This window comes from Caenorhabditis remanei, chromosome II, assembly GCF_010183535.1.
Source record: "Caenorhabditis remanei strain PX506 chromosome II, whole genome shotgun sequence".
Taxonomy (NCBI): domain Eukaryota; kingdom Metazoa; phylum Nematoda; class Chromadorea; order Rhabditida; family Rhabditidae; genus Caenorhabditis; species Caenorhabditis remanei.
The window spans coordinates 3,219,999-3,246,126 of record NC_071329.1 but is presented as its reverse complement, the minus strand read 5'-3'; the positions used below and the strand labels follow the sequence as shown (position 1 = coordinate 3,246,126).

The following is a 26,128-nucleotide window of genomic DNA, read 5'->3' as shown; positions in this document are numbered from 1 at the left end:
CACTGTAGTCCCGCTAATTCTTATTGATGACGTATTATCAAACGCGCCAGCTCACGAAAAATACGTTAAGAAAGAACTCAAAATGTGCTTGGGAATCCTCCTATAGTTAGTTTATGTCTCGTCTCTTCTGATATTCTCACTGCCACTCATAGAGTCAATAACTCCCATACTTCCCAGGGACAGTTTCCCAGTATCCAGACTTCCCAGAACCCATATTCGCATGGACAGATGCCGTGGTTTGCAGATTGCGCGCGCGTTTTCTGGTTCACGTAAAACGGAGTGATGGTCCTTCCTCATTATGATCTCTCAGTCGCCGTCTGAGATGGTCGTATCCCCTTTCCTCTTATCTCGTTGCCCCTTGCCCTGTACCTTCTACGTAGTCCTCCACTTGAGTCTTCTTGCCGTTTAATTTTCTCTCTCCTACTGCCACATCCCCCTTTATAATCGTTTTCATGTATTTTCAGAAGTACTTTTCGCAAACCAACAATGGCCTCCCTTATCGATAACAATAGCAATGTGTGCACAATGGAGGAGGAGATTGAGGCAGAGGCTAGAGTCCTCAGGGAGATTCAAACGAAGTTGTCTGAAACTATGGACACTGGTAAAACTGCCCCGCCCACTGAGGAGGAGCAGAAAGCCATTGACTCGAGGTCAGTGTTCGTGGGAAACGTGGACTATGGAGCGACGCCAGAAGAGTTGGAACAACACTTCAAAGGATGTGGGGAGATCGTCCGGACTACGATCCCAAAAGACAAGCTGACGAAGAAGCAGAAGAAGTGAGTTGAGGGGACAATAGAGAATGTTGTCAACAAAGCGCGTGTGCATTACCTAGAGTCTGATACATGTATAACACCCCATTTGTTTTCAGCCATGCATTCATCGAATTCGAAAGTGCTGCCAGCGTGGCAAACGCCATGGTCATGAATGGTTCTACCTTCCGTGAGCGTCAAATTGTAGTCACTTCGAAACGGACCAACAAGCCAGGAATGGGAGCTACGAGAGGAAGAGGTGGAGGTTTCAGAGGAGGACGTGGGGGTCAACGTACCGTGGTAGTCAAGTACGTCTACGTTAATGGAGCTCCACCAAGAGGACGTGGAGGATTTCGTGGAGGACGAGGACGCTTCAACCCGTATTGAGAATATATTGCTATTTTTTCTGTTTTACTCTTTCTTTGATTCATTTTTCTTTACCTTCCGTCTCTTTTTATCTACTTTTCGATGGATTCCTTTCTGAGAGTCAATAAAGTGAGTTTATTTATACGCTGTTCTTCTTTTCGTCGGTTTCAGATTTCAAGTTTTGGACTGTCAGGTAGTCCAATGAGCTGTGACGAGACGACTGTGTACCGTTAAGACAAGTTCTACATCAATGCACTTTGGCACCTGCTTAACATTCGGCACTCTAAAGTTGAAAACAAGTTGGGTCTTGCCACGTGAACTACCGTTGACCGTTTGAAGGAGCATACCGTAGTCCCGTCGAGCTCGTTTAGAGAAGTGACTCCGGGACGTTTCGAAACCGAAAATCTCGTGCATTCTCCTTTAAATTTCCACCCGCAGTCTAGAAATTTGAATCTTTATGTTTGAAAATGTAATTTTCTCAAAAAAATTCAAAAATGAGGAAAATAGTCCCCACTCTTAAGTTTGTACAAACAATTGAATTTGGAATAGTGCATCTCATGAAATGTCCACAATTTCTCATTTCTATCACACTCGACAGTGACCGTAACATTTAAGCTTTCAGTGGTTAACACAGATGCCACCGTGTGTGACAGGTACTCGGAAGGGTCAGTAGTCGACGAGGTGTTTCCGAGAATACTGACTTCCAGAGTCATCGTTGCTAGAGTATCTGGTACTGTGCAAATGAGTGTCGTCTTCGAGCAGAGATCGCTAATTGGGGAAGTAAATGGGTTGCTACAGCAACTGGCTGAAATAAGGGAATGGGTTAAATGGTTTAGCGGAATGCGGTTTTTGAGATGGCGGAGCTCACCGTAGTCCACACAAACTGCTTGCATCTTCCCATAAGTTGTCAATTCCACAGATAAATCATCCACCAACCATTTCTGAGTGTAAGCGTCACAAAGACCATCAGCTGAGTAGGCACCAAACTGAAACTACTTGTGTCTGTCCATCCGGATGTCCATCCGGATGTCCTACCGGACTTGCAAACCGGGCCGAAACGGGCCGACACGGGCCGGCCCGTAACTCGCTTCAAACTCATTATTACAGGCCGAAAAATATACCAAAATGTAGATCTCAGCGAGTTCTATGTCCGTGACCCACTACGAGCCGGATGGCTATTTGTTCATGTGCCGCGTGCCGGGCTAGAATTGCTTTTTTGCCCATTTTTGCGTCTTTTGGTACTTTTTCCCGGCCCGCGGCACATTAAGCAGGTCACGGACATAGAACTCGCTGAGATCTACATTTTGGTATATTTTTCAGTCTGTAATATTGAGTTTGAAGCGAGCTACGAGCCGGCCCGGTTTGCCTGTAAGCTTCCTACCATATGATACTTCTCTGTGCCATCAAACACCACTAAACTGGAGTCCCCTTCACAACGAATCGAAGTGTGACAGTCATCGATTGAAATAATTGGAGCACTGATTGAATTCTGGGATATATTCAATCGATAGAATTCGCGATCTCCAATTATTGATTGAATATTTGAAATGTCCAGAGCCATGGAGTCACATTCACATTTTGCTGGAAGTATTTGGTTATTCTATTTTGTTGATTAGTGAATACTTACTTGTCCTCACAACAAGACAACTATGAACTACAGTAGGAAATATAAGTGACAGTATGACACGTATCATATTTGGATACTAATATAACAGTTTGATAGTTTGGCAGTTCGGTGTAATTATGGTAATTGCTCTCATGAATATGGAAATTTTTAATCATATAAAACCAGTGTTTCCTCCAGGAATATGTACAAAACGGGATTCAAACTCAATGTTAAAAGCTGAAAAATGAACCAAAATGTTAATGTCAACGAATTATAGGTCTATGTCCTAATTCGGGTTGTTATATTGCTGCGGGACGGGCTAGAATTGCTATTTGATTATTTTTGCAGTTTTCCCACTGTTGGTCGAGCCGCGGTACATTCATCTGGTCCGGAATGGAAAAATGGCATAGTATTTGCCGTGATTCAAGAATGAACTCGAAGGAAGTTACGTGACACGCCGGGATGGGTCGTTTTGATAGGATTCAAGTCTGCTCAAGAATTGTTTCTGTTCCTTTTCCAATATTGTCTACTGGTATCTACTTTATCTACGGACCTCCTCATCCATAGATTTATTTTCAGCATGTACATACCACCAAGGCTGTCAAAAAGGCCGTGGGCCGATTCTATATCTCAGTTCCCAGCCATGGAAAATTTTTGCTTCTTCAGGCGGCCTTGTAGAGGACCAAAAGATTAGTCGATATACAAAAATTCAGCCCATTTGGTTAATCCGCGGCCTCGGCGGCCCTAAAGGCCGAGGGCCGCGGCCGGCCGTGCGACAGCCTTGCATACCACATTCACTACACTCTCTCCCACCAACTATACGATTTCCTTCTTATTTTTCCCTCCGAATTCTCATACGACCATCCGATTTTATCGTCCGTAGTCTTTGCTCTTTCCATATTTTATGATTCCCCATTTCCAGAGGGGCGTATGGGAAAAAACAGAAAAAAGAGGGTGAAAACTGAGAGAGGTATGGGGGGGTACTTGTAACACACACGCAACGGAGGGGAGTCGCGGCTGCCAGTGTAGGAGGAGAGGAGCATGGAGATGCAGTGTAGGGGGTCCTCAACTGTGGTAATGAATGGTGTGTAGCGGTTGTTCACTGCTTTTCAATGGGTTACCAATTATGGATAAACGAAAATTTGTTGTAGAAACCAAAGTCTACGTAGGTGTGTCTTAAAAATACATGATTCTCTAATTATCGTTATCACCGATGTAAACTTTGTGAGTACATACCGCCAGTTTGTTGTTTCAAGCAGATCACTTAACATATCGCAAGGTTTCAAGTTATGGGATGTGGGAATATTTTTGCGTCTCTGAAAATTCTGCAACGGCGCACGACTATGTTCTTACGATTATGCTCTTGCGAAGTCATGTATCTTATGCTCATGCGAAGTCATGGGAATTTCATTCCATATTCATTACGTAATTGTTCCGAGACATTTTCTCAACCTTCGTTCGACTCCAATTGATTCAGGTTAGTGACACAATTTACACAGGTGTATGCAAAATTGACTCCACAATTCTACAGTTCCAGAACTTCAAGAAGAAGTTATGAGGATGCTACATCAACAATGCAACACAAGACAAACAGTCCCACTTTTTCATTTCTCATAATTTTGGAAAACACAAACCAACACCTTTGTTTCAAAGATGATGTAAGCAAAGTACACAAGAAGCATTGATATAGGACAAGAACAAAAATTATCAGATTCACAGATTGAATTCCTTCTTGAGTGATGGGCAATCGTGCTGGAAAAACTTCATGTTTTTCTGGGCAATGAGATGAGAACGACACACGGTGCATAGAGCGAGAGCTGAAATTTGGAAATTGAAACTTTTGAAATTTTGATACAAGTAAACTCACGAATCTGGATCATCCCATCTTCAATCTTGACAGTTTCGCGGGTTGAGTTGAACTTCTTGCATGGAGTACACATGTGAACAATAAGTGGATCCAAACCTTTGAAAAGACGTTCTGGCATAACATTGGCCTTGTCCTCGGTAGGAATAATGGACTCAGCAGCCTTCTCATACAACCACTATAAACAGATTCATTTTGAGTTTTCTACAAATTAAGGTCAACTCACAAGCTTAGCACCAGGGTTTTCACCTTCAGGGACAACGAGCTTCTTTTTCGGAATCTTCTTCTTCTTCTTCATCGGTACATGGTTAGCCTCTTTGCCGTCTTCAGAACATGGACCTTTCTCACGTTGACCGTTCATCTTGGGCTTAGTAGGAGTACCATAATCGAGGTGAACACCAGACATTCTCTAAAAATAATAAGAAAATTGGGACGAAAAATTTATTGAGGAGAGGAAGCATAACAGGGGATGCGAATAAAAGTCGGAAAAGTGAGGGTGCAAATGAGAAAGTAATGAGTACATTACTTAAATAGGTGTCTGAAAAACATGAGTCATCCACAAATAGGGACAGGTCAACTCGAAAAATTCAATACCCCGAGGTTCAGGTGAGGCATGAATAATCACCAGCAGGAGAAATTTTTGCACGAAGTGGACGACTGAAGGACAATGAGCAAGCAAACTAAGGTTTTGGTTGAATGTGGATGGTAGGCATGGAACTCTTAGCAAAGTTGAAAACGTAGGCTTCAGGCTTCTTTTCAGGCTTTTGAGTTGATGAGGATGTATAAAAGTACTGATTCAGACCGTTTGAAGAAACTGAACAATTTGGGGATTTTTCAACTGTCAAGTGTTTGTAATCCTCACCACTCCAACTGGATCTTGGGAACTAGGTTGATATGCATATTCTGAGCTTATTTCATCACTAACGGCAGGCTTTTGAATGCCAGTTTTCAGAATGAGTAGCTACGATAACCACGAGATCACCGCACTTGGCAGAGAGATGATCGATGAGGCCGTGGAGCAAGAGGAGTTGAGAAGTAATGAAAGCCAGAAGTGGTCACACAGTTTTTCAATGTAGTCCAAGGAACTAAGTCACGAAGGAGAGTGTACGACAGTTCTCAAAAATGGATCACTAGTGCTTGATCATACTCATGCATTAGGCAGACATTTTGCCTATCGAAATAACGTTTGCTGAATTGCAAGAGCAGCAGCTAACGCGGTTGGAAACAGTGATGTCCTGAAAAATGCATTATAAATTCAAGAATCGAAGAGTTCACGGATTCCCTTTCTGTTTCTGAATGAGCGCTTAACGAACTGAACGAAAAATAGAAATATTGTGCAGAGCAATGCATCCTGTGTGATCACGAAGAGAACCTTCACAAATTTGGAAATGTGAATAATTCGGGGGTTGTTTTAGCAAGGGGAAAAAACCCCGGAAACATGAAAAACTGAAGCATTCTCTCCAAGAACAGAAAATCAGACTATGCACATGAAAACGGTTAGAGACAGTGAAATGACACCAAACAGAACAATCGTAACGCAGAACGATTGGTTTTGATGACTCATCAGAATTGAAACTTTGAAACCCTGAGAGTTACCTCTCGCGATGACTCATCAAGGATGACTCATCAAGGTTGACTCATCAATGATGACTCACTGTTTCCAGGTTCAGCATATATTGGGATTTGCCGACAGAGCAAGGAATTCTACATATTCTGTGGAAACCATCCATGTTTCACTGAGGAAAGATAGAAATGAGTCATCACATAGGGACACAAACACACCCATTTTCAACAAATCTCCGATGGTTCAATGAAATAAGGAGAAATGTGAGCTATAAGGACAAATTATAGTGCAAACCGACAAATCCTGGGGAGTAATTGAACACAACAGACGAGAATGAAGAGGTATATAAGACAACCAGTGCAACACCATAAACCATATCACACTTCATTCCGAAGTGAACGTCATTGATTCTTTTGACGCTTACCTTTATCATTTTCATCATCATCGTCAATCCCTCCCTTGTCTTGATTCTCATCCTCATCAACTCCAACTTTGTCTTGATTTCCATCAACATCATCAACCACACCAATACCGTCGTTGTCTTGATTTTCAAGAAGATCTACAACCATGATGGTTGAAAACTTTGAAGAGGTAAGTGTAGAAGTTTTTGAAGTCGTCATTAACGTCAACTTTTACCAGGAACAAATTGGTGGAGCAAAGATCCGTGTTTTGGACGTCCATGAAAAGACCCCCAAGGGTCATTTTGAAGGTCGAATCATTTCACGCACCCTAGGCTTGGAGCTTCCTGATTCTATGACTACTCATCCACGAGGTCCTGAAATGTTTGCTGAAACTTTGATAGAGCTCGCTCATCGCTATGACCCATTCAAAAACCCCCGTGTAAAAGTGGGTATTGTATTTGAATCAAGCGAGATTCCTGAAAGCGTTGGTTTGTGCTATCAACCGATTGACCGGATCAAGGCTGAACACATTGTTCAAACTCTTGCTCTTCAGTCACAGTCAAACAAATCTGTCTTGGAACTTGAAACTCCAAAAATCAATGCCAGATTTACATACATCAATCCACCAGTTGGTAGCGGTAAACGTCGCTTTGACACTGGCAAAATCCTGGAACTCACTGTATTTGAAAAACGACGAAAAACGAGCGAAACGGAGCTTGAGATGAAGAAGGAACTACCAAAAGTCAAAAAGCTCAGATCCAACATCATGCCGAACGAAGGTAAAGTTTTATGAACATTGTTGTTCAGGTTAATATCATCATCATCGACATGTTTTCAGTGATCGAAGATTGTCTGGTTCATGCATTGTACCAGACCCTGATGTACCACAATTGGAAACTCTGTAGAACACAGGAAAGCAAGAACAAGTATCGAAATGCACTGAGAAAGACTTTCAAGCGACCACACATTTGCCAAGAAATTTACGAAGCGGTGAAAGCTATGAAAGAGGTAAGATTCAGGGCAAACTCAGCAATTCAATTTCAGAAAACTTGCAGAAAGCAGGTGTGTCAAAATCGTCAAACTTCTGCAGGATGGATGTTGAGCGATTTCAAAACACAGTTTTTGCCGGAACACATCAACTGATTGTATTTGTGAAGAACTCAACTATACCCTACTACTCAGGACCATACGTGGGCGAGAAAAAACAGCTGGTCTTGTACTTGGACGATGGACACTATAGAGGTGTCAGAAGTATTTGTGCACTACTGAGGACCGATTACTATTGCGCTCTCTGCAATAGACGCTATAAAAGTACCGTACAGCACTATAAATGTCCACTGGTTCACCGTTTATGTGGTCAACGTCATTGCCCCGTTACAGAGAGTGATCAACCAACTCGATGCAAGACATGCACCGTGTTATTCAAATCGCAAATCTGCTATGAAAATCACATCAAAAAAGGTAGGCGCTTGGTTATAGGAACGCTCCCGCTCAAAATCACTTCTTTCAGGTTCAAAAAATGGCAAAAGCCGATGTGAGTATACAGCAGTGTGTAGGAAATGCGAGGACATCTACTACACGAACAAAGGCAATCCACACAAGTGCGGACAGAAATGGTGCTACCGCTGCAACTGCGAAAGAATGATGCCACACAACTGCATCATGTCCATTTCAAAGAAAAATGAGAAAAAGCTGACACGGCGTCGTGTATATTTTGACATTGAGGTTTGTATATCACCAAAACTGAGTTCACACCGTAAAAATTACAGAGCAGAGCAGACGAATCAACTGGACAGCAATACCCCGTCTTGTTCGTGGCTCTTCGTTGTTGCCCAGGCTGCGCAATCTTCATACCAAATGACATTGAACAAGCAAGAAACATGGTGTGCTCGAAATGTGCACCTGATGGTCGATTGAAGGTCATAGAATGTATAACCATCGAGAATCGAAATGTGGATGTTGGAAGTGAGATGACAAAGTGGCTGTTTGCTGATCACCACCGAGGAGCTGTTGTCGTGGCACACAATGCATCAGGGTAAACCTTGATGTTGCATATAATACAAAGATGCGGTATATTTTAGGTACGATGGTCAATTCATTCTCGAGAATTTGATTGCCAGCAACAAAGCTTCACCCAAACTTGTCATGGATGGAACCAAACTGATTTTCATGGAGCACAATGGAGTAAAACTTCTTGATTCAATCAGATACCTATCAATGAGTTTGAGTTCACTTGGAAAGACGTTTAACGTGGATTCCGTCAAGGGGTAAGACAGTGTGAGACCAGAGTGAAGATATTCTCAAAGTTTACAGGGACTTTCCGGTGTTGTTCATCAAACCCGAAAACTACACTTACGTGGGACCGCTTCCTGATGATTGTCACTACGCGATGGACAACAAATCGTCAGTGGTCAAAGAGCAACTTTCAACATTTTTGAGTGCACAAAGGGCTGAAGGCAAAATTTTCAACTTTGTCGAAGAGATTTTTAAGTATTGCTACAACGACGTATACATTCTGGCAACTTCAATGGGACTCTTCGAAACGGAATTTGAAAAAATCACAAACGTTTGCCTTCTGGAGGTAAGGTTCTGTAAAAATTGTACCACACAACTACTTTCAGGAGTCTACGACTGCGGCGTCAGCAGCTGCTCTTGTGTTTCGTCGAAATCATTTGGATTCAGAAAAACCGATTGTCTTGGATGTGAAACCGTCAGTATCAATAAATGCATCAGAAGTCAGTCAAAAATATTTGGCATGGTTCGCTTCGAAAGAGGGTGTGCAGCTGAACATGTCAACCACGTATGGTGAAGAAAAGGTGAGTGGAGCATACAGGCTCACAGCCGATAATGCAAAATTTTCAGATTGGGAGGTACCGAGTGGATGGTTTTGTACATCCATGCCCAAAATATCGTCAAGGACTTATCGTTGAGTTTTTCGTAAGTGCACACAGCTACGAGATTCCTAAATAATCACAATTTCAGGGCTGCTACTGGCATGCACACGAGTGTACTTATTCAGAAGAATCCATGATCGGTTGTGAAAGTGCCAAAGAAATTCGCCTGAAAGATGAGGAACGTTTGAATGCACTTCGTGAATTCCACCCAGTCAAAGTTGTATGGGAATGTGAAGTGAAGAAGCAGCTTTTGAGAAATCCTGAGATGGCCGCATTTTTTCGAGACTATGAAGCTGTGGTAAGATTTCAATGCATACACCATCTACACATAACTGAATTTAGGGACTTCTACACTGTGACAGGGCACTGACAGGTGGCAGAACCGAAGTTTTTCGACTATACGCCAACAATGAGGGTAAAACACTACGATATGCAGACGTTGTCAGGTGATTTCCGGCTCTACTTTCATCAAAAACTATAGCATTTGCAGTCTCTATCCTACGGTGATGAAACACGATCCATTTCCTATTGGTGCACCTGAAAATGTACCTAAAAGCTCCATGGAAGTACCAATGAGGAAACCAACCGATTTGACATTTCGAGGGTTTTTGAGCTGCAAAGTCTTACCACCACGGCATCTGAAGTTACCAGTGTTGCCAATCAAGGACAACGGAAAGCTCTTGTTTGGTCTTTGTAAAAGTTTGTCACGGCAAAAGTCCACATAGAAACCTCGTCAGTTTTTCAGAATGCTGTAGAGACTCAAATCAACATGATTGTGAACACTCGGACAATGATCGTTCGTTCAGCGGAACGTTTACTACAGTGGAACTCCAGAAAGCATTGAGCTTAGGCTACCAAATTACAGAAGTGTTCCATGTGAAGACAGGTATTTGGGGGATTCATGTAATTTTATTTTTGCAGGGTGTCAAGTATGAAAACTGGGTGCAAAACGATGAAAGTGGTCGTGGAGGACTATTCACCTCGTACATCAACCAAATGATGGAGGAAAAAATTGTGAGTGAGACTGTGCTGGGTGCCTAATTTATTCAGCCGTTTTCAGTATAGCACAGGATGGCCAGCAAATGTCATCACAGATGCTCAAAAAGACGCGTACTGCAAAGCATACTTTGACAAGGAACAAATTCATCTCACGGACTACTCACGGTTTTCAAAAAATCCAGGGAAGAGAGCTGTTGCCAAGTTGATGTTGAACTCACTGGTATGGTTTTCAATGTTCTCACTGTAGATAAACCAATTTTTTCAGTGGGGCAAATTTGCACAGCGAGTGGATCGAGAAACGACTTGCATAGTGACAGACCCAACGGTTTTCTGGAACATTTTCTATGACACAACAATCGTCATTTCGGATGTACTATGCGTGAATGATGCTCTGATCATCAAATACAGGAAACAGGCAGAAACTCTTGAAAGTTTCAAAACCAGTGCAATGCAACTTGCTGCACTCACTACGTCTTATGCTCGTCTTCGACTCTACCGCTTCATGGAGATGGTTGGTGCGGAAAACATCATGTACACAGGTATTTTCCAGTCAGTGGTCAATTTTTCGCACTCAAAATTTACAGATACGGACTCAATCATTTATGCTGTACCCGAAGGATCAAATGACCCATTGCGTGGAGAAATCGGACCTTATCTCGGGCAGCTTACTGACGAATTGGATGGAGCAATGACAGAATTTGTAACCCTAGGTCCCAAAACGTATTGCTACAAGGAGGTGTCAGCCGATGAATCCCTGAAGGTGAGTGGTATAAACAAGTTTAATGCGATAGATTACCAAATTTTCAGGTCGTTCGAAAAGCAAAAGGCATCACAGTCAATTCCGTCGTCAAAAACCTAATGTCTTTTGATCTGATGAAAAACATGGTGGATGAAGTTCTGCAGGATGTATATCAACGAACCCGAGTTCAATTTCCGCAACACGTCATGTATCGCGATGCATATCACCACGTCTACAGCAAAAAGATTTTCAAAAAATTCCAGTTCACGTTCAACAAGAGACGCATCGTTTCCGATGGATCTACACTCCCATATGGATTTTGTGCCTGAACTTATGAAATTGTCTTTGCCCACATATAAATAATTGTCGTTGCTCACATATAAATAATTGTCGATGCCCACCTATAACCTATAAATAATTGTGAACCATGTGCTTCTACAAGTTTTCAGACAGAATTTGCTGTGACCAAGTTTTGAGCGTGAAGTATATCTGTAACCAAGTTATGAGTCTGAAGTAGTTTTGATATGGGGAAATTTCATAAACGGAGTGTATTTGCGGGTGAAATTTCAAAATTACATCATTCTGTGCCATATTTGGAGACTGGAGTGCTTTTGATATGACCAAATTTCCAAATTTACATCATTCTGCACCAAATTTGGAGATTGGAGTGCTCTTGCAATGACCAAGTTTTCAAATTTACATCATCCTGTGCCATATTTGGAGACTGGAGCGCTTTTGATATGACCAAATTTCCAAATTTACATCATTCTGCACCAAATTTGGAGATTGAAGTGCTTTTGATATGACCAAATTTTCAAATTTACATCATTCTGTGTCACATTTGGAGAGTGGAGTGCTTTTGCTATGGGCAAATCTTCATTCTTCTGTGCCTACATTTGAAGAGTGGAGTGCTTTTGCTATGAAATTTTTTAGATTCATACCCTTGTGACCAAATGTTCTGACTGAAGGTCTTCTGAAATTTTGTTTTCTGTGGCTAGAATTCAGACCCTAGTGTTACAATTTCGAGAATGCATATTTCCAACCATTGCAAATATCCACATCACGTGAACCTATGGCGTAACAACTGTAAAGCAACTCGTGACAGGTAAAATTCAGTTAAGATACATAATTTTTCCAGCTCATTCCCGAAGAAAGTCGTATCAATCCTTGGAAGTCCATGCTTAGGGGTTTCGACGAATCCTGTAAATGCAAAACCATAACCCATTTTGAGCCACTATAAGGCCCACGAGAGGGAAATTGAGGGGTTTTAAGGACGCGAGAGAAGTATGGGGGAATATAAGGCGAACTTTTGTAGTTTGTAGTCATGTCTCTGCGTCTCTCCACCTCACACACTCTCTCACTTTGTAGCTTGGAGGGGGCGGGGCTTATTCTCTGCGTCTCTCTCACTCACCCACTCTCTCACTCTGTAGCCTATCCTTCACGCCTATCATTGATGAGGCGCCTATCCTTAATGAGGTCCTTAGTGCTTATCCTTAATGAGGTGCCTATCCTTAATGAGGTACACATCCTCAGTGACGTGTGTATCCTTAATGAGGTACACATACCGGCTTATCTCTACGCATATCCCACATTGGACTTTTTGGAAAATCAGTCAGAGTACCGGGTGGGTGTCGAACCTACCGGAGGCGACCGACCGCTGATTAAACACACAACCGGGTGCGCTAACTGTGTAACCTAGACCAAGGGGTGAGGTGATGTTTATATACCGAGCGCCGGCGCCCCCTCGAGCGCCCGGTGTGGGGAGCGAGGGGGTTGTCTCTGCGTCTCACGAGGTGTGTTTGGCATGAGAGACGCAGACACAACCCCCTCGCTCCCCACACCGGGCGCTCGAGGGGGCGCCGGCGCTCGGTATATAAACATCCTCTTACCTCTCAGTCTAGGTTACACGTGCGGTCGATCGCCTCCGGTAGGTTCGATACCCAACCCGGTACTCTGACTGATTTTCCAAAAAGTCCAATGTGTGATATGCGTATAGATAGGCCGGTATGTGTACTACGCACGTCACTGAGGATGTGTACCTCATTAAGGATAGGCACCTCATTAAGGATAAGCACTAAGGACCTCATTAAGGATAGACGCCTCATCAATGATAGGCGTGAAGGATAGGTTACATAGTGAGAGAGTGGGTGAGTGAGAGAGACGCAGAGAATTAGCCCCACACCTTCCAAGCGAGAGACGCATCGACTACAAAAATTCGTTCGCCTTATACGCTCCCATACTTCTCTCGCGTCCTTAAAACCCCTCAATTTCCCTCTCGTGGGCCTTATAGTGGCTCAAAATGGGTTATGGTTTTGCATTTACAGGATTCGTCGAAACCCCTAAGCATGGACTTCCAAGGATTGATACGACTTTCTTCGGGAATGAGCTGGAAAAATTATGTATCTTAACTGAATTTTACCTGTCACGAGTTGCTTTACAGTTGTTACGCCATAGGTTCACGTGATGTGGATATTTGCAATGGTTGGAAATATGCATTCTCGAAATTGTAACACTAGGGTCTGAATTCTAGCCACAGAAAACAAAATTTCAGAAGACCTTCAGTCAGAACATTTGGTCACAAGGGTATGAATCTAAAAAATTTCATAGCAAAAGCACTCCACTCTTCAAATGTAGGCACAGAAGAATGAAGATTTGCCCATAGCAAAAGCACTCCACTCTCCAAATGTGACACAGAATGATGTAAATTTGAAAATTTGGTCATATCAAAAGCACTTCAATCTCCAAATTTGGTGCAGAATGATGTAAATTTGGAAATTTGGTCATATCAAAAGCGCTCCAGTCTCCAAATATGGCACAGGATGATGTAAATTTGAAAACTTGGTCATTGCAAGAGCACTCCAATCTCCAAATTTGGTGCAGAATGATGTAAATTTGGAAATTTGGTCATATCAAAAGCACTCCAGTCTCCAAATATGGCACAGAATGATGTAATTTTGAAATTTCACCCGCAAATACACTCCGTTTATGAAATTTCCCCATATCAAAACTACTTCAGACTCATAACTTGGTTACAGATATACTTCACGCTCAAAACTTGGTCACAGCAAATTCTGTCTGAAAACTTGTAGAAGCACATGGTTCACAATTATTTATAGGTTATAGGTGGGCATCGACAATTATTTATATGTGAGCAACGACAATTATTTATATGTGGGCAAAGACAATTTCATAAGTTCAGGCACAAAATCCATATGGGAGTGTAGATCCATCGGAAACGATGCGTCTCTTGTTGAACGTGAACTGGAATTTTTTGAAAATCTTTTTGCTGTAGACGTGGTGATATGCATCGCGATACATGACGTGTTGCGGAAATTGAACTCGGGTTCGTTGATATACATCCTGCAGAACTTCATCCACCATGTTTTTCATCAGATCAAAAGACATTAGGTTTTTGACGACGGAATTGACTGTGATGCCTTTTGCTTTTCGAACGACCTGAAAATTTGGTAATCTATCGCATTAAACTTGTTTATACCACTCACCTTCAGGGATTCATCGGCTGACACCTCCTTGTAGCAATACGTTTTGGGACCTAGGGTTACAAATTCTGTCATTGCTCCATCCAATTCGTCAGTAAGCTGCCCGAGATAAGGTCCGATTTCTCCACGCAATGGGTCATTTGATCCTTCGGGTACAGCATAAATGATTGAGTCCGTATCTGTAAATTTTGAGTGCGAAAAATTGACCACTGACTGGAAAATACCTGTGTACATGATGTTTTCCGCACCAACCATCTCCATGAAGCGGTAGAGTCGAAGACGAGCATAAGACGTAGTGAGTGCAGCAAGTTGCATTGCACTGGTTTTGAAACTTTCAAGAGTTTCTGCCTGTTTCCTGTATTTGATGATCAGAGCATCATTCACGCATAGTACATCCGAAATGACGATTGTTGTGTCATAGAAAATGTTCCAGAAAACCGTTGGGTCTGTCACTATGCAAGTCGTTTCTCGATCCACTCGCTGTGCAAATTTGCCCCACTGAAAAAATTGGTTTATCTACAGTGAGAACATTGAAAACCATACCAGTGAGTTCAACATCAACTTGGCAACAGCTCTCTTCCCTGGATTTTTTGAAAACCGTGAGTAGTCCGTGAGATGAATTTGTTCCTTGTCAAAGTATGCTTTGCAGTACGCGTCTTTTTGAGCATCTGTGATGACATTTGCTGGCCATCCTGTGCTATACTGAAAACGGCTGAATAAATTAGGCACCCAGCACAGTCTCACTCACAATTTTTTCCTCCATCATTTGGTTGATGTACGAGGTGAATAGTCCTCCACGACCACTTTCATCGTTTTGCACCCAGTTTTCATACTTGACACCCTGCAAAAATAAAATTACATGAATCCCCCAAATACCTGTCTTCACATGGAACACTTCTGTAATTTGGTAGCCTAAGCTCAATGCTTTCTGGAGTTCCACTGTAGTAAACGTTCCGCTGAACGAACGATCATTGTCCGAGTGTTCACAATCATGTTGATTTGAGTCTCTACAGCATTCTGAAAAACTGACGAGGTTTCTATGTGGACTTTTGCCGTGACAAACTTTTACAAAGACCAAACAAGAGCTTTCCGTTGTCCTTGATTGGCAACACTGGTAACTTCAGATGCCGTGGTGGTAAGACTTTGCAGCTCAAAAACCCTCGAAATGTCAAATCGGTTGGTTTCCTCATTGGTACTTCCATGGAGCTTTTAGGTACATTTTCAGGTGCACCAATAGGAAATGGATCGTGTTTCATCACCGTAGGATAGAGACTGCAAATGCTATAGTTTTTGATGAAAGTAGAGCCGGAAATCACCTGACAACGTCTGCATATCGTAGTGTTTTACCCTCATTGTTGGCGTATAGTCGAAAAACTTCGGTTCTGCCACCTGTCAGTGCCCTGTCACAGTGTAGAAGTCCCTAAATTCAGTTATGTGTAGATGGTGTATGCATTGAAATCTTACCACAGCTTCATAGTCTCGAAAAAATGCGGCCATCTCAGGATTTCTCAAAAGCTGCTTCTTCACTTCACATTCCCATACAACTTTGACTGGGTGGAATTCACGAAGTGCATTCAAACGTTCCTCATCTTTCAGGCGAATTTCTTTGGCACTTTCACAACCGATCATGGATTCTTCTGAATAAGTACACTCGTGTGCATGCCAGTAGCAGCCCTGAAATTGTGATTATTTAGGAATCTCGTAGCTGTGTGCACTTACGAAAAACTCAACGATAAGTCCTTGACGATATTTTGGGCATGGATGTACAAAACCATCCACTCGGTACCTCCCAATCTGAAAATTTTGCATTATCGGCTGTGAGCCTGTATGCTCCACTCACCTTTTCTTCACCATACGTGGTTGACATGTTCAGCTGCACACCCTCTTTCGAAGCGAACCATGCCAAATATTTTTGACTGACTTCTGATGCATTTATTGATACTGACGGTTTCACATCCAAGACAATCGGTTTTTCTGAATCCAAATGATTTCGACGAAACACAAGAGCAGCTGCTGACGCCGCAGTCGTAGACTCCTGAAAGTAGTTGTGTGGTACAATTTTTACAGAACCTTACCTCCAGAAGGCAAACGTTTGTGATTTTTTCAAATTCCGTTTCGAAGAGTCCCATTGAAGTTGCCAGAATGTATACGTCGTTGTAGCAATACTTAAAAATCTCTTCGACAAAGTTGAAAATTTTGCCTTCAGCCCTTTGTGCACTCAAAAATGTTGAAAGTTGCTCTTTGACCACTGACGATTTGTTGTCCATCGCGTAGTGACAATCATCAGGAAGCGGTCCCACGTAAGTGTAGTTTTCGGGTTTGATGAACAACACCGGAAAGTCCCTGTAAACTTTGAGAATATCTTCACTCTGGTCTCACACTGTCTTACCCCTTGACGGAATCCACGTTAAACGTCTTTCCAAGTGAACTCAAACTCATTGATAGGTATCTGATTGAATCAAGAAGTTTTACTCCATTGTGCTCCATGAAAATCAGTTTGGTTCCATCCATGACAAGTTTGGGTGAAGCTTTGTTGCTGGCAATCAAATTCTCGAGAATGAATTGACCATCGTACCTAAAATATACCGCATCTTTGTATTATATGCAACATCAAGGTTTACCCTGATGCATTGTGTGCCACGACAACAGCTCCTCGGTGGTGATCAGCAAACAGCCACTTTGTCATCTCACTTCCAACATCCACATTTCGATTCTCGATGGTTATACATTCTATGACCTTCAATCGACCATCAGGTGCACATTTCGAGCACACCATGTTTCTTGCTTGTTCAATGTCATTTGGTATGAAGATTGCGCAGCCTGGGCAACAACGAAGAGCCACGAACAAGACGGGGTATTGCTGTCCAGTTGATTCGTCTGCTCTGCTCTGTAATTTTTACGGTGTGAACTCAGTTTTGGTGATATACAAACCTCAATGTCAAAATATACACGACGCCGTGTCAGCTTTTTCTCATTTTTCTTTGAAATGGACATGATGCAGTTGTGTGGCATCATTCTTTCGCAGTTGCAGCGGTAGCACCATTTCTGTCCGCACTTGTGTGGATTGCCTTTGTTCGTGTAGTAGATGTCCTCGCATTTCCTACACACTGCTGTATACTCACATCGGCTTTTGCCATTTTTTGAACCTGAAAGAAGTGATTTTGAGCGGGAGCGTTCCTATAACCAAGCGCCTACCTTTTTTGATGTGATTTTCATAGCAGATTTGCGATTTGAATAACACGGTGCATGTCTTGCATCGAGTTGGTTGATCACTCTCTGTAACGGGGCAATGACGTTGACCACATAAACGGTGAACCAGTGGACATTTATAGTGCTGTACGGTACTTTTATAGCGTCTATTGCAGAGAGCGCAATAGTAATCGGTCCTCAGTAGTGCACAAATACTTCTGACACCTCTATAGTGTCCATCGTCCAAGTACAAGACCAGCTGTTTTTTCTCGCCCACGTATGGTCCTGAGTAGTAGGGTATAGTTGAGTTCTTCACAAATACAATCAGTTGATGTGTTCCGGCAAAAACTGTGTTTTGAAATCGCTCAACATCCATCCTGCAGAAGTTTGACGATTTTGACACACCTGCTTTCTGCAAGTTTTCTGAAATTGAATTGCTGAGTTTGCCCTGAATCTTACCTCTTTCATAGCTTTCACCGCTTCGTAAATTTCTTGGCAAATGTGTGGTCGCTTGAAAGTCTTTCTCAGTGCATTTCGATACTTGTTCTTGCTTTCCTGTGTTCTACAGAGTTTCCAATTGTGGTACATCAGGGTCTGGTACAATGCATGAACCAGACAATCTTCGATCACTGAAAACATGTCGATGATGATGATATTAACCTGAACAACAATGTTCATAAAACTTTACCTTCGTTCGGCATGATGTTGGATCTGAGCTTTTTGACTTTTGGTAGTTCCTTCTTCATCTCAAGCTCCGTTTCGCTCGTTTTTCGTCGTTTTTCAAATACAGTGAGTTCCAGGATTTTGCCAGTGTCAAAGCGACGTTTACCGCTACCAACTGGTGGATTGATGTATGTAAATCTGGCATTGATTTTTGGAGTTTCAAGTTCCAAGACAGATTTGTTTGACTGTGACTGAAGAGCAAGAGTTTGAACAATGTGTTCAGCCTTGATCCGGTCAATCGGTTGATAGCACAAACCAACGCTTTCAGGAATCTCGCTTGATTCAAATACAATACCCACTTTTACACGGGGGTTTTTGAATGGGTCATAGCGATGAGCGAGCTCTATCAAAGTTTCAGCAAACATTTCAGGACCTCGTGGATGAGTAGTCATAGAATCAGGAAGCTCCAAGCCTAGGGTGCGTGAAATGATTCGACCTTCAAAATGACCCTTGGGGGTCTTTTCATGGACGTCCAAAACACGGATCTTTGCTCCACCAATTTGTTCCTGGTAAAAGTTGACGTTAATGACGACTTCAAAAACTTCTACACTTACCTCTTCAAAGTTTTCAACCATCATGGTTGTAGATCTTCTTGAAAATCAAGACAACGACGGTATTGGTGTGGTTGATGATGTTGATGGAAATCAAGACAAAGTTGGAGTTGATGAGGATGAGAATCAAGACAAGGGAGGGATTGACGATGATGATGAAAATGATAAAGGTAAGCGTCAAAAGAATCAATGACGTTCACTTCGGAATGAAGTGTGATATGGTTTATGGTGTTGCACTGGTTGTCTTATATACCTCTTCATTCTCGTCTGTTGTGTTCAATTACTCCCCAGGATTTGTCGGTTTGCACTATAATTTGTCCTTATAGCTCACATTTCTCCTTATTTCATTGAACCATCGGAGATTTGTTGAAAATGGGTGTGTTTGTGTCCCTATGTGATGACTCATTTCTATCTTTCCTCAGTGAAACATGGATGGTTTCCACAGAATATGTAGAATTCCTTGCTCTGTCGGCAAATCCCAATATATGCTGAACCTGGAAACAGTGAGTCATCATTGATGAGTCAACCTTGATGAGTCATCCTTGATGAGTCATCGCGAGAGGTAACTCTCAGGGTTTCAAAGTTTCAATTCTGATGAGTCATCAAAACCAATCGTTCTGCGTTACGATTGTTCTGTTTGGTGTCATTTCACTGTCTCTAACCGTTTTCATGTGCATAGTCTGATTTTCTGTTCTTGGAGAGAATGCTTCAGTTTTTCATGTTTCCGGGGTTTTTTCCCCTTGCTAAAACAACCCCCGAATTATTCACATTTCCAAATTTGTGAAGGTTCTCTTCGTGATCACACAGGATGCATTGCTCTGCACAATATTTCTATTTTTCGTTCAGTTCGTTAAGCGCTCATTCAGAAACAGAAAGGGAATCCGTGAACTCTTCGATTCTTGAATTTATAATGCATTTTTCAGGACATCACTGTTTCCAACCGCGTTAGCTGCTGCTCTTGCAATTCAGCAAACGTTATTTCGATAGGCAAAATGTCTGCCTAATGCATGAGTATGATCAAGCACTAGTGATCCATTTTTGAGAACTGTCGTACACTCTCCTTCGTGACTTAGTTCCTTGGACTACATTGAAAAACTGTGTGACCACTTCTGGCTTTCATTACTTCTCAACTCCTCTTGCTCCACGGCCTCATCGATCATCTCTCTGCCAAGTGCGGTGATCTCGTGGTTATCGTAGCTACTCATTCTGAAAACTGGCATTCAAAAGCCTGCCGTTAGTGATGAAATAAGCTCAGAATATGCATATCAACCTAGTTCCCAAGATCCAGTTGGAGTGGTGAGGATTACAAACACTTGACAGTTGAAAAATCCCCAAATTGTTCAGTTTCTTCAAACGGTCTGAATCAGTACTTTTATACATCCTCATCAACTCAAAAGCCTGAAAAGAAGCCTGAAGCCTACGTTTTCAACTTTGCTAAGAGTTCCATGCCTACCATCCACATTCAACCAAAACCTTAGTTTGCTTGCTCATTGTCCTTCAGTCGTCCACTTCGTGCAAAAATTTCTCCTGCTGGTGATTATTCATGCCTCACCTGAACCTCGGGGTATTGAATTTTTCGAGTTGACCTGTCCCTATTTGTGGATGACTCATGTTTTTCAGACACCTATTTAAGTAATGTACTCATTACTTTCTCATTTGCACCCTCACTTTTCCGACTTTTATTCGCATCCCCTGTTATGCTTCCTCTCCTCAATAAATTTTTCGTCCCAATTTTCTTATTATTTTTAGAGAATGTCTGGTGTTCACCTCGATTATGGTACTCCTACTAAGCCCAAGATGAACGGTCAACGTGAGAAAGGTCCATGTTCTGAAGACGGCAAAGAGGCTAACCATGTACCGATGAAGAAGAAGAAGAAGATTCCGAAAAAGAAGCTCGTTGTCCCTGAAGGTGAAAACCCTGGTGCTAAGCTTGTGAGTTGACCTTAATTTGTAGAAAACTCAAAATGAATCTGTTTATAGTGGTTGTATGAGAAGGCTGCTGAGTCCATTATTCCTACCGAGGACAAGGCCAATGTTATGCCAGAACGTCTTTTCAAAGGTTTGGATCCACTTATTGTTCACATGTGTACTCCATGCAAGAAGTTCAACTCAACCCGCGAAACTGTCAAGATTGAAGATGGGATGATCCAGATTCGTGAGTTTACTTGTATCAAAATTTCAAAAGTTTCAATTTCCAAATTTCAGCTCTCGCTCTATGCACCGTGTGTCGTTCTCATCTCATTGCCCAGAAAAACATGAAGTTTTTCCAGCACGATTGCCCATCACTCAAGAAGGAATTCAATCTGTGAATCTGATAATTTTTGTTCTTGTCCTATATCAATGCTTCTTGTGTACTTTGCTTACATCATCTTTGAAACAAAGGTGTTGGTTTGTGTTTTCCAAAATTATGAGAAATGAAAAAGTGGGACTGTTTGTCTTGTGTTGCATTGTTGATGTAGCATCCTCATAACTTCTTCTTGAAGTTCTGGAACTGTAGAATTGTGGAGTCAATTTTGCATACACCTGTGTAAATTGTGTCACTAACCTGAATCAATTGGAGTCGAACGAAGGTTGAGAAAATGTCTCGGAACAATTACGTAATGAATATGGAATGAAATTCCCATGACTTCGCATGAGCATAAGATACATGACTTCGCAAGAGCATAATCGTAAGAACATAGTCGTGCGCCGTTGCAGAATTTTCAGAGACGCAAAAATATTCCCACATCCCATAACTTGAAACCTTGCGATATGTTAAGTGATCTGCTTGAAACAACAAACTGGCGGTATGTACTCACAAAGTTTACATCGGTGATAACGATAATTAGAGAATCATGTATTTTTAAGACACACCTACGTAGACTTTGGTTTCTACAACAAATTTTCGTTTATCCATAATTGGTAACCCATTGAAAAGCAGTGAACAACCGCTACACACCATTCATTACCACAGTTGAGGACCCCCTACACTGCATCTCCATGCTCCTCTCCTCCTACACTGGCAGCCGCGACTCCCCTCCGTTGCGTGTGTGTTACAAGTACCCCCCCCATACCTCTCTAAACTGACTATAAATATCAGCCCCTGTCAGTGGAGAATATCATCATTCGACAGTTTTCTCTCGAGAAAACTTCCTGATATTCGTTCGAAAATGAAGATTTTCATGGTGAGTTCAGGGTGGAGCGCATTTGCATACCTTAAATGTTTCAGATCCTTCTCCTCGCTCTCCTCACCATCTCCACCGTCTCCGCCTTCACTGACACCGCTAGAACCGGCATCGTGTGCAAGACTCATCAAAACTGTGGATTCTCGGCAAGATGCATCCAAGGACACTGTATGCCTGTCCCTGGAACGTTGATTGGACGCGATGGGCCATCCGGCGAAGAATGTCATTCTGGATGTTATGAGTGTGTCGAAGGGAAGTGCATATATAGTCAAGTTTGATATTGATTCTGATTTGATAATTGGAATAAAGATTTATGAGCATTATTACCTGTTAGAAAAGCGCATGTTTGCAGTTCGGCTCTGATAGTCACCAAGATCGCGTCAGCAGAAAAGCGGTGGGGACATATGTTCTAAGTACCCGCGTATTTCAACTCAAAGCGGACTAGTTGCTCCGCCATGAGAATCGGTGCCTAAAAACACGTCAACTCACTGGAAATGCGCCAGCTGTAATAAAACGGAAGGCACATGGAGTAGTGACTCCAACGACGCTCTGAAGCAATGAGATTTGTTTCCTAAATTCATCAGAACACTGAAAACGCGTCAGCCGTGCGGTGGTTCAGTACGATGCTCCGAAATCCCTTCTATGCTCTATGTCATGTTGGTATAGATTTATTGACATAGATTCCCAGGTACTGTTTCCCAGAATCCCAACTTCCCAGGGACGGACGCAGTGATTGCGCGCTCGTCTACTGGTCGACGTAAGACGGAGTAACGGTTCCTACTCATTATTGACTCACAGTCACCGTCTGAGATGGTCGTATCCCCCTTTCCTCTCATCTTGTTTGCCCCTTGCCCTGTACATACTACCTAGTCCTTCAGTTTAATCTTCTAGCATTTTCATTTTCTCCTACTGTCACATCCCCTGATAATAATAGTTTCCTTAACCATTCGGGCCTAAGGCCTAGAAACCCCTTCCCGTGACCTAGAAACCCAATACGCGTCATTTCTTCAAACCAAGCTTCAACAAGCCACCTCTGCTTCATTTTAACAGTGATTTTTCGGTCTAGTATATTGTCGTGAGGCAATTGCGCTTTATTGACTATCTAGCTGTAGTTGCAACCACGCCCCATTACACTCCAATGGTCTTTTGTTATCGATCCGTTGACATGAATTCCCAGGGACAGTTTCCCAGAATCCCAACTTCCCAGGGACGGACGCAGTGATTGCGCGCGCGTCTTCTGGTCGACGTAAGACGGAGTAACGGTTCCTACTCATTATGGACTCTCAGTCGCCGTCTGAGATGGTCATATCCCCCTTTCTCTCATTTTGTTTTCCCCTTGCACCTACTACCTAGTCCTCCCTGAGCCTTCTAGCCATTCCTAATGTCACATCCCACTAATAATGATTTCCTTAACCAGTCAGGCCTAAGCAGGGTTGGGAAATTCCGGGCTGGGCCGGGCCGACTGAAAAATTTTCCTCGGCCCGGCTCCTGTAGAAATTTGAAATTTTTAAATTTTTTTTGCAAAAAAGTGGATTTTTCGACTGTGTTTCAGAACATAGGTAAAAGCCTCTGCGTACGAGAAATTTTGTGAATTTTGACTTTTTTAAATGAAAATTTGCAGAAATTTGTGAAAAAATGGTCACATTTTTTGAATCCGGGCCGGGCCGGAAGAATTTGTTGTCAGCCCGGCCCGGGATTTCCCAACCCTGGGCCTAAGGCCTAGAAACCCAATACGCGCCATTTCTTTAAACCAAGCTTACAACAAGCCACCTCTGCTACATTTTAACGGTGAATTTTCTTTTGCCAGTCGGTCACTCATGAAAGTCAATAACTCCCATACTTCTCAGGGACAACTTCCCAGAAACCCAACTTCCCAGGGACGGACGCAGTGGTTTGCAGATTTCGCACGCATTTTCTGGTTGAAGTAAGACGGAGTGGCGGTCCCATCTCATTATGGTCTCTGTGTCCCCGTCTGAGATGGTCGTATCCCCCTATTCTCTCGTTCGCATTTTCTCCTCCCTGTCACATCCTCCTTTCAACCGTTTCCTTGTGTTTTCAGAACTTCTTACTCTCTACAACTTCTGATCAACAATGGCTTCTCTTATCGATAACAATAGCAATGTGTGCTCAATGGAGGAGGAGATTGAGGCGGAGGCCGCAGTCTTGAAGCAGATCCAGAACAGGCTGGCTGAGAAGATGGAGATTGGAAAAACTGCCCCGCCCACGGAGGAGGAGCAAAAGGAGATTGACTCTAGGTCAGTCTTTGTTGGCAACGTCGAATTTGGAGCAACGATCGAGGAGCTCCAGGAGCACTTCAAGGGATGTGGGGAGATTGTGAGGATCACGATCCCAAAGGATAAGATTTCGAAGAAGCAAAAGAAGTGAGTTACGCTCCATTGAGAATATTGTCAACAGAGCGCGTTTGCATTACCTCGGATATATAACCTCCTATGTTTTCAGTTATGCTTTCATCGAGTTCGAATCATCTGACAGCGTTGAGAACGCCATGGTCATGAATGGCTCTACCTTCCGTGAGCGTCAAATTGTGGTCACTTCGAAACGGACGAACAAGCCTGGTATGGGAGCACAGAGAGGTAGAGGTGGAATCAGAGGTGGGGGATTCAGAGGAGGACATGGAGGACAGCACGCAGTGGTAGTCAAGTACGTGTATGTGAATGGATCTGCACCAAGAGGACGTGGAGGATTCCGTGGGGGACGGGGACGTTTCAACCCATATTAATAATTTCTTGTTTTTTTTTCCGTTTCTCTCCTTCTTTGTATCAGTTTCCTATCCTTTTCTGTCTCTTTTCATCTATTTCTCGATCGATTTCTTTCTGAGAGTTAATAAAATGAGTTAATTTATACGCTGTTCTTCATTTCGTCGGTTTCAGATTTCAAGTACCGCTTATACAACCTTACCAATACCAGAGGTATCAATAGAGCGCAATTGCATCATGACAACCTGTCGGACTAAGGTTAAGGCAACTGTGCTCTATTGTCACTATACGGAAGGCACACAAAGTTAGGGAATGATTGTCAGGCCAATGTTCCAGGGGTACAATGCTCAAAGGGACAAAGGGGACATTTACTCTTAGGGGTACATATTCGATGCTCAAAGGGACAAAGTCTCAGAGGGACACAGGCTCAAAGGGACACTAAGTTATTGGATTTGAGGGGGCACCAAGTTATACTCAAGGGGACAACAGTCTGTACTCAAAGAAACATTCTGTAACTATTCTGTTGTTACTATTATTATAACTATTTTGTTGTTCTTCTCTCTCCCTTCCAGTATTGCCATTATCTTTATCTCTTTGAGTATAAACTGTTGTTCCCTAGAGTATAACTTTGTGCCCCCTCAAATACAATAACTTAGTGTCCCTTTGAGCCTGTGTCCCTCTGAGACTTTCTCCCTTTGAGCATCAACTATGTACCCCCAAGAGTAAATGTCCCCTTTGTCCCCTTGAGCATTGTACCCCCTGTAGCATAGACCTGATTGTCACGATTTGGGTTTCTATGTCAATGGTACGAATTGTGTCTACTGGTATCTATCTTATCTACGGACCTCCTCATCCATAGATTCAATTTCAGTATATTCCACCACCACAACTATCCTCTCTCTCTCCCACCAACTGTACGATTTCCTTCTTATTTTTCTCTCCGAATTCCCATGCGACCCTCCGATTTTATCGTCCGTAGTCTTCGATCTTTCAATATTTTATGATTCCCCATTTCCAGAGGGGCGTATGGGAAAAAAACAGAAAAAAGAAGGGGAAAACTGACTATAAATATCAGTCCCTGTCAGTGGAAAATATCATCATC

General features: G+C 42.6%; 6 protein-coding genes across 6 annotated transcripts; 4 read left to right on the top strand and 2 right to left on the bottom strand.

Annotated features, from left to right (window-relative positions):
* Positions 1-486: 486 nt before the first annotated feature.
* GCK72_004266 (uncharacterized protein) lies at positions 487-1,136 on the top strand (the record flags this gene model as incomplete). The annotated part of the gene is made up of 2 exons (XM_003091832.2): positions 487-776; positions 869-1,136. 2 exons carry the CDS (start codon positions 487-489, stop codon positions 1,134-1,136), a joined length of 558 nt encoding a protein of 185 aa, XP_003091880.2.
* Positions 1,137-1,304: 168 nt separating this feature from the next.
* GCK72_004265 (uncharacterized protein) lies at positions 1,305-2,809 on the bottom strand (the record flags this gene model as incomplete). The annotated part of the gene is made up of 5 exons (XM_053724576.1): positions 1,305-1,398; positions 1,773-1,920; positions 1,984-2,101; positions 2,497-2,696; positions 2,743-2,809. The coding sequence occupies 5 exons, from the start codon at positions 2,807-2,809 to the stop codon at positions 1,305-1,307; spliced, it is 627 nt and encodes a 208-aa protein (XP_053588770.1).
* Positions 2,810-4,434: 1,625 nt separating this feature from the next.
* GCK72_004264 (uncharacterized protein) lies at positions 4,435-4,991 on the bottom strand (the record flags this gene model as incomplete). Its single annotated transcript, XM_003092997.2, has 3 exons — positions 4,435-4,538; positions 4,589-4,763; positions 4,812-4,991. The coding sequence occupies 3 exons, from the start codon at positions 4,989-4,991 to the stop codon at positions 4,435-4,437; spliced, it is 459 nt and encodes a 152-aa protein (XP_003093045.1).
* A 15,906-nt stretch (positions 4,992-20,897) lies between these two features.
* Positions 20,898-21,454, top strand: GCK72_004263 (uncharacterized protein; the record flags this gene model as incomplete). Its single annotated transcript, XM_053724575.1, has 3 exons — positions 20,898-21,077; positions 21,126-21,300; positions 21,351-21,454. The coding sequence occupies 3 exons, from the start codon at positions 20,898-20,900 to the stop codon at positions 21,452-21,454; spliced, it is 459 nt and encodes a 152-aa protein (XP_053588769.1).
* Positions 21,455-22,294: 840 nt separating this feature from the next.
* On the top strand, positions 22,295-22,587 carry GCK72_004262 (uncharacterized protein; the record flags this gene model as incomplete). The annotated part of the gene is made up of 2 exons (XM_003091835.2): positions 22,295-22,309; positions 22,354-22,587. 2 exons carry the CDS (start codon positions 22,295-22,297, stop codon positions 22,585-22,587), a joined length of 249 nt encoding a protein of 82 aa, XP_003091883.2.
* Positions 22,588-24,400: 1,813 nt separating this feature from the next.
* GCK72_004261 (uncharacterized protein) lies at positions 24,401-25,049 on the top strand (the record flags this gene model as incomplete). The annotated part of the gene is made up of 2 exons (XM_003091827.2): positions 24,401-24,690; positions 24,770-25,049. 2 exons carry the CDS (start codon positions 24,401-24,403, stop codon positions 25,047-25,049), a joined length of 570 nt encoding a protein of 189 aa, XP_003091875.2.
* Between the last annotated feature and the right edge of the window lie 1,079 nt (positions 25,050-26,128).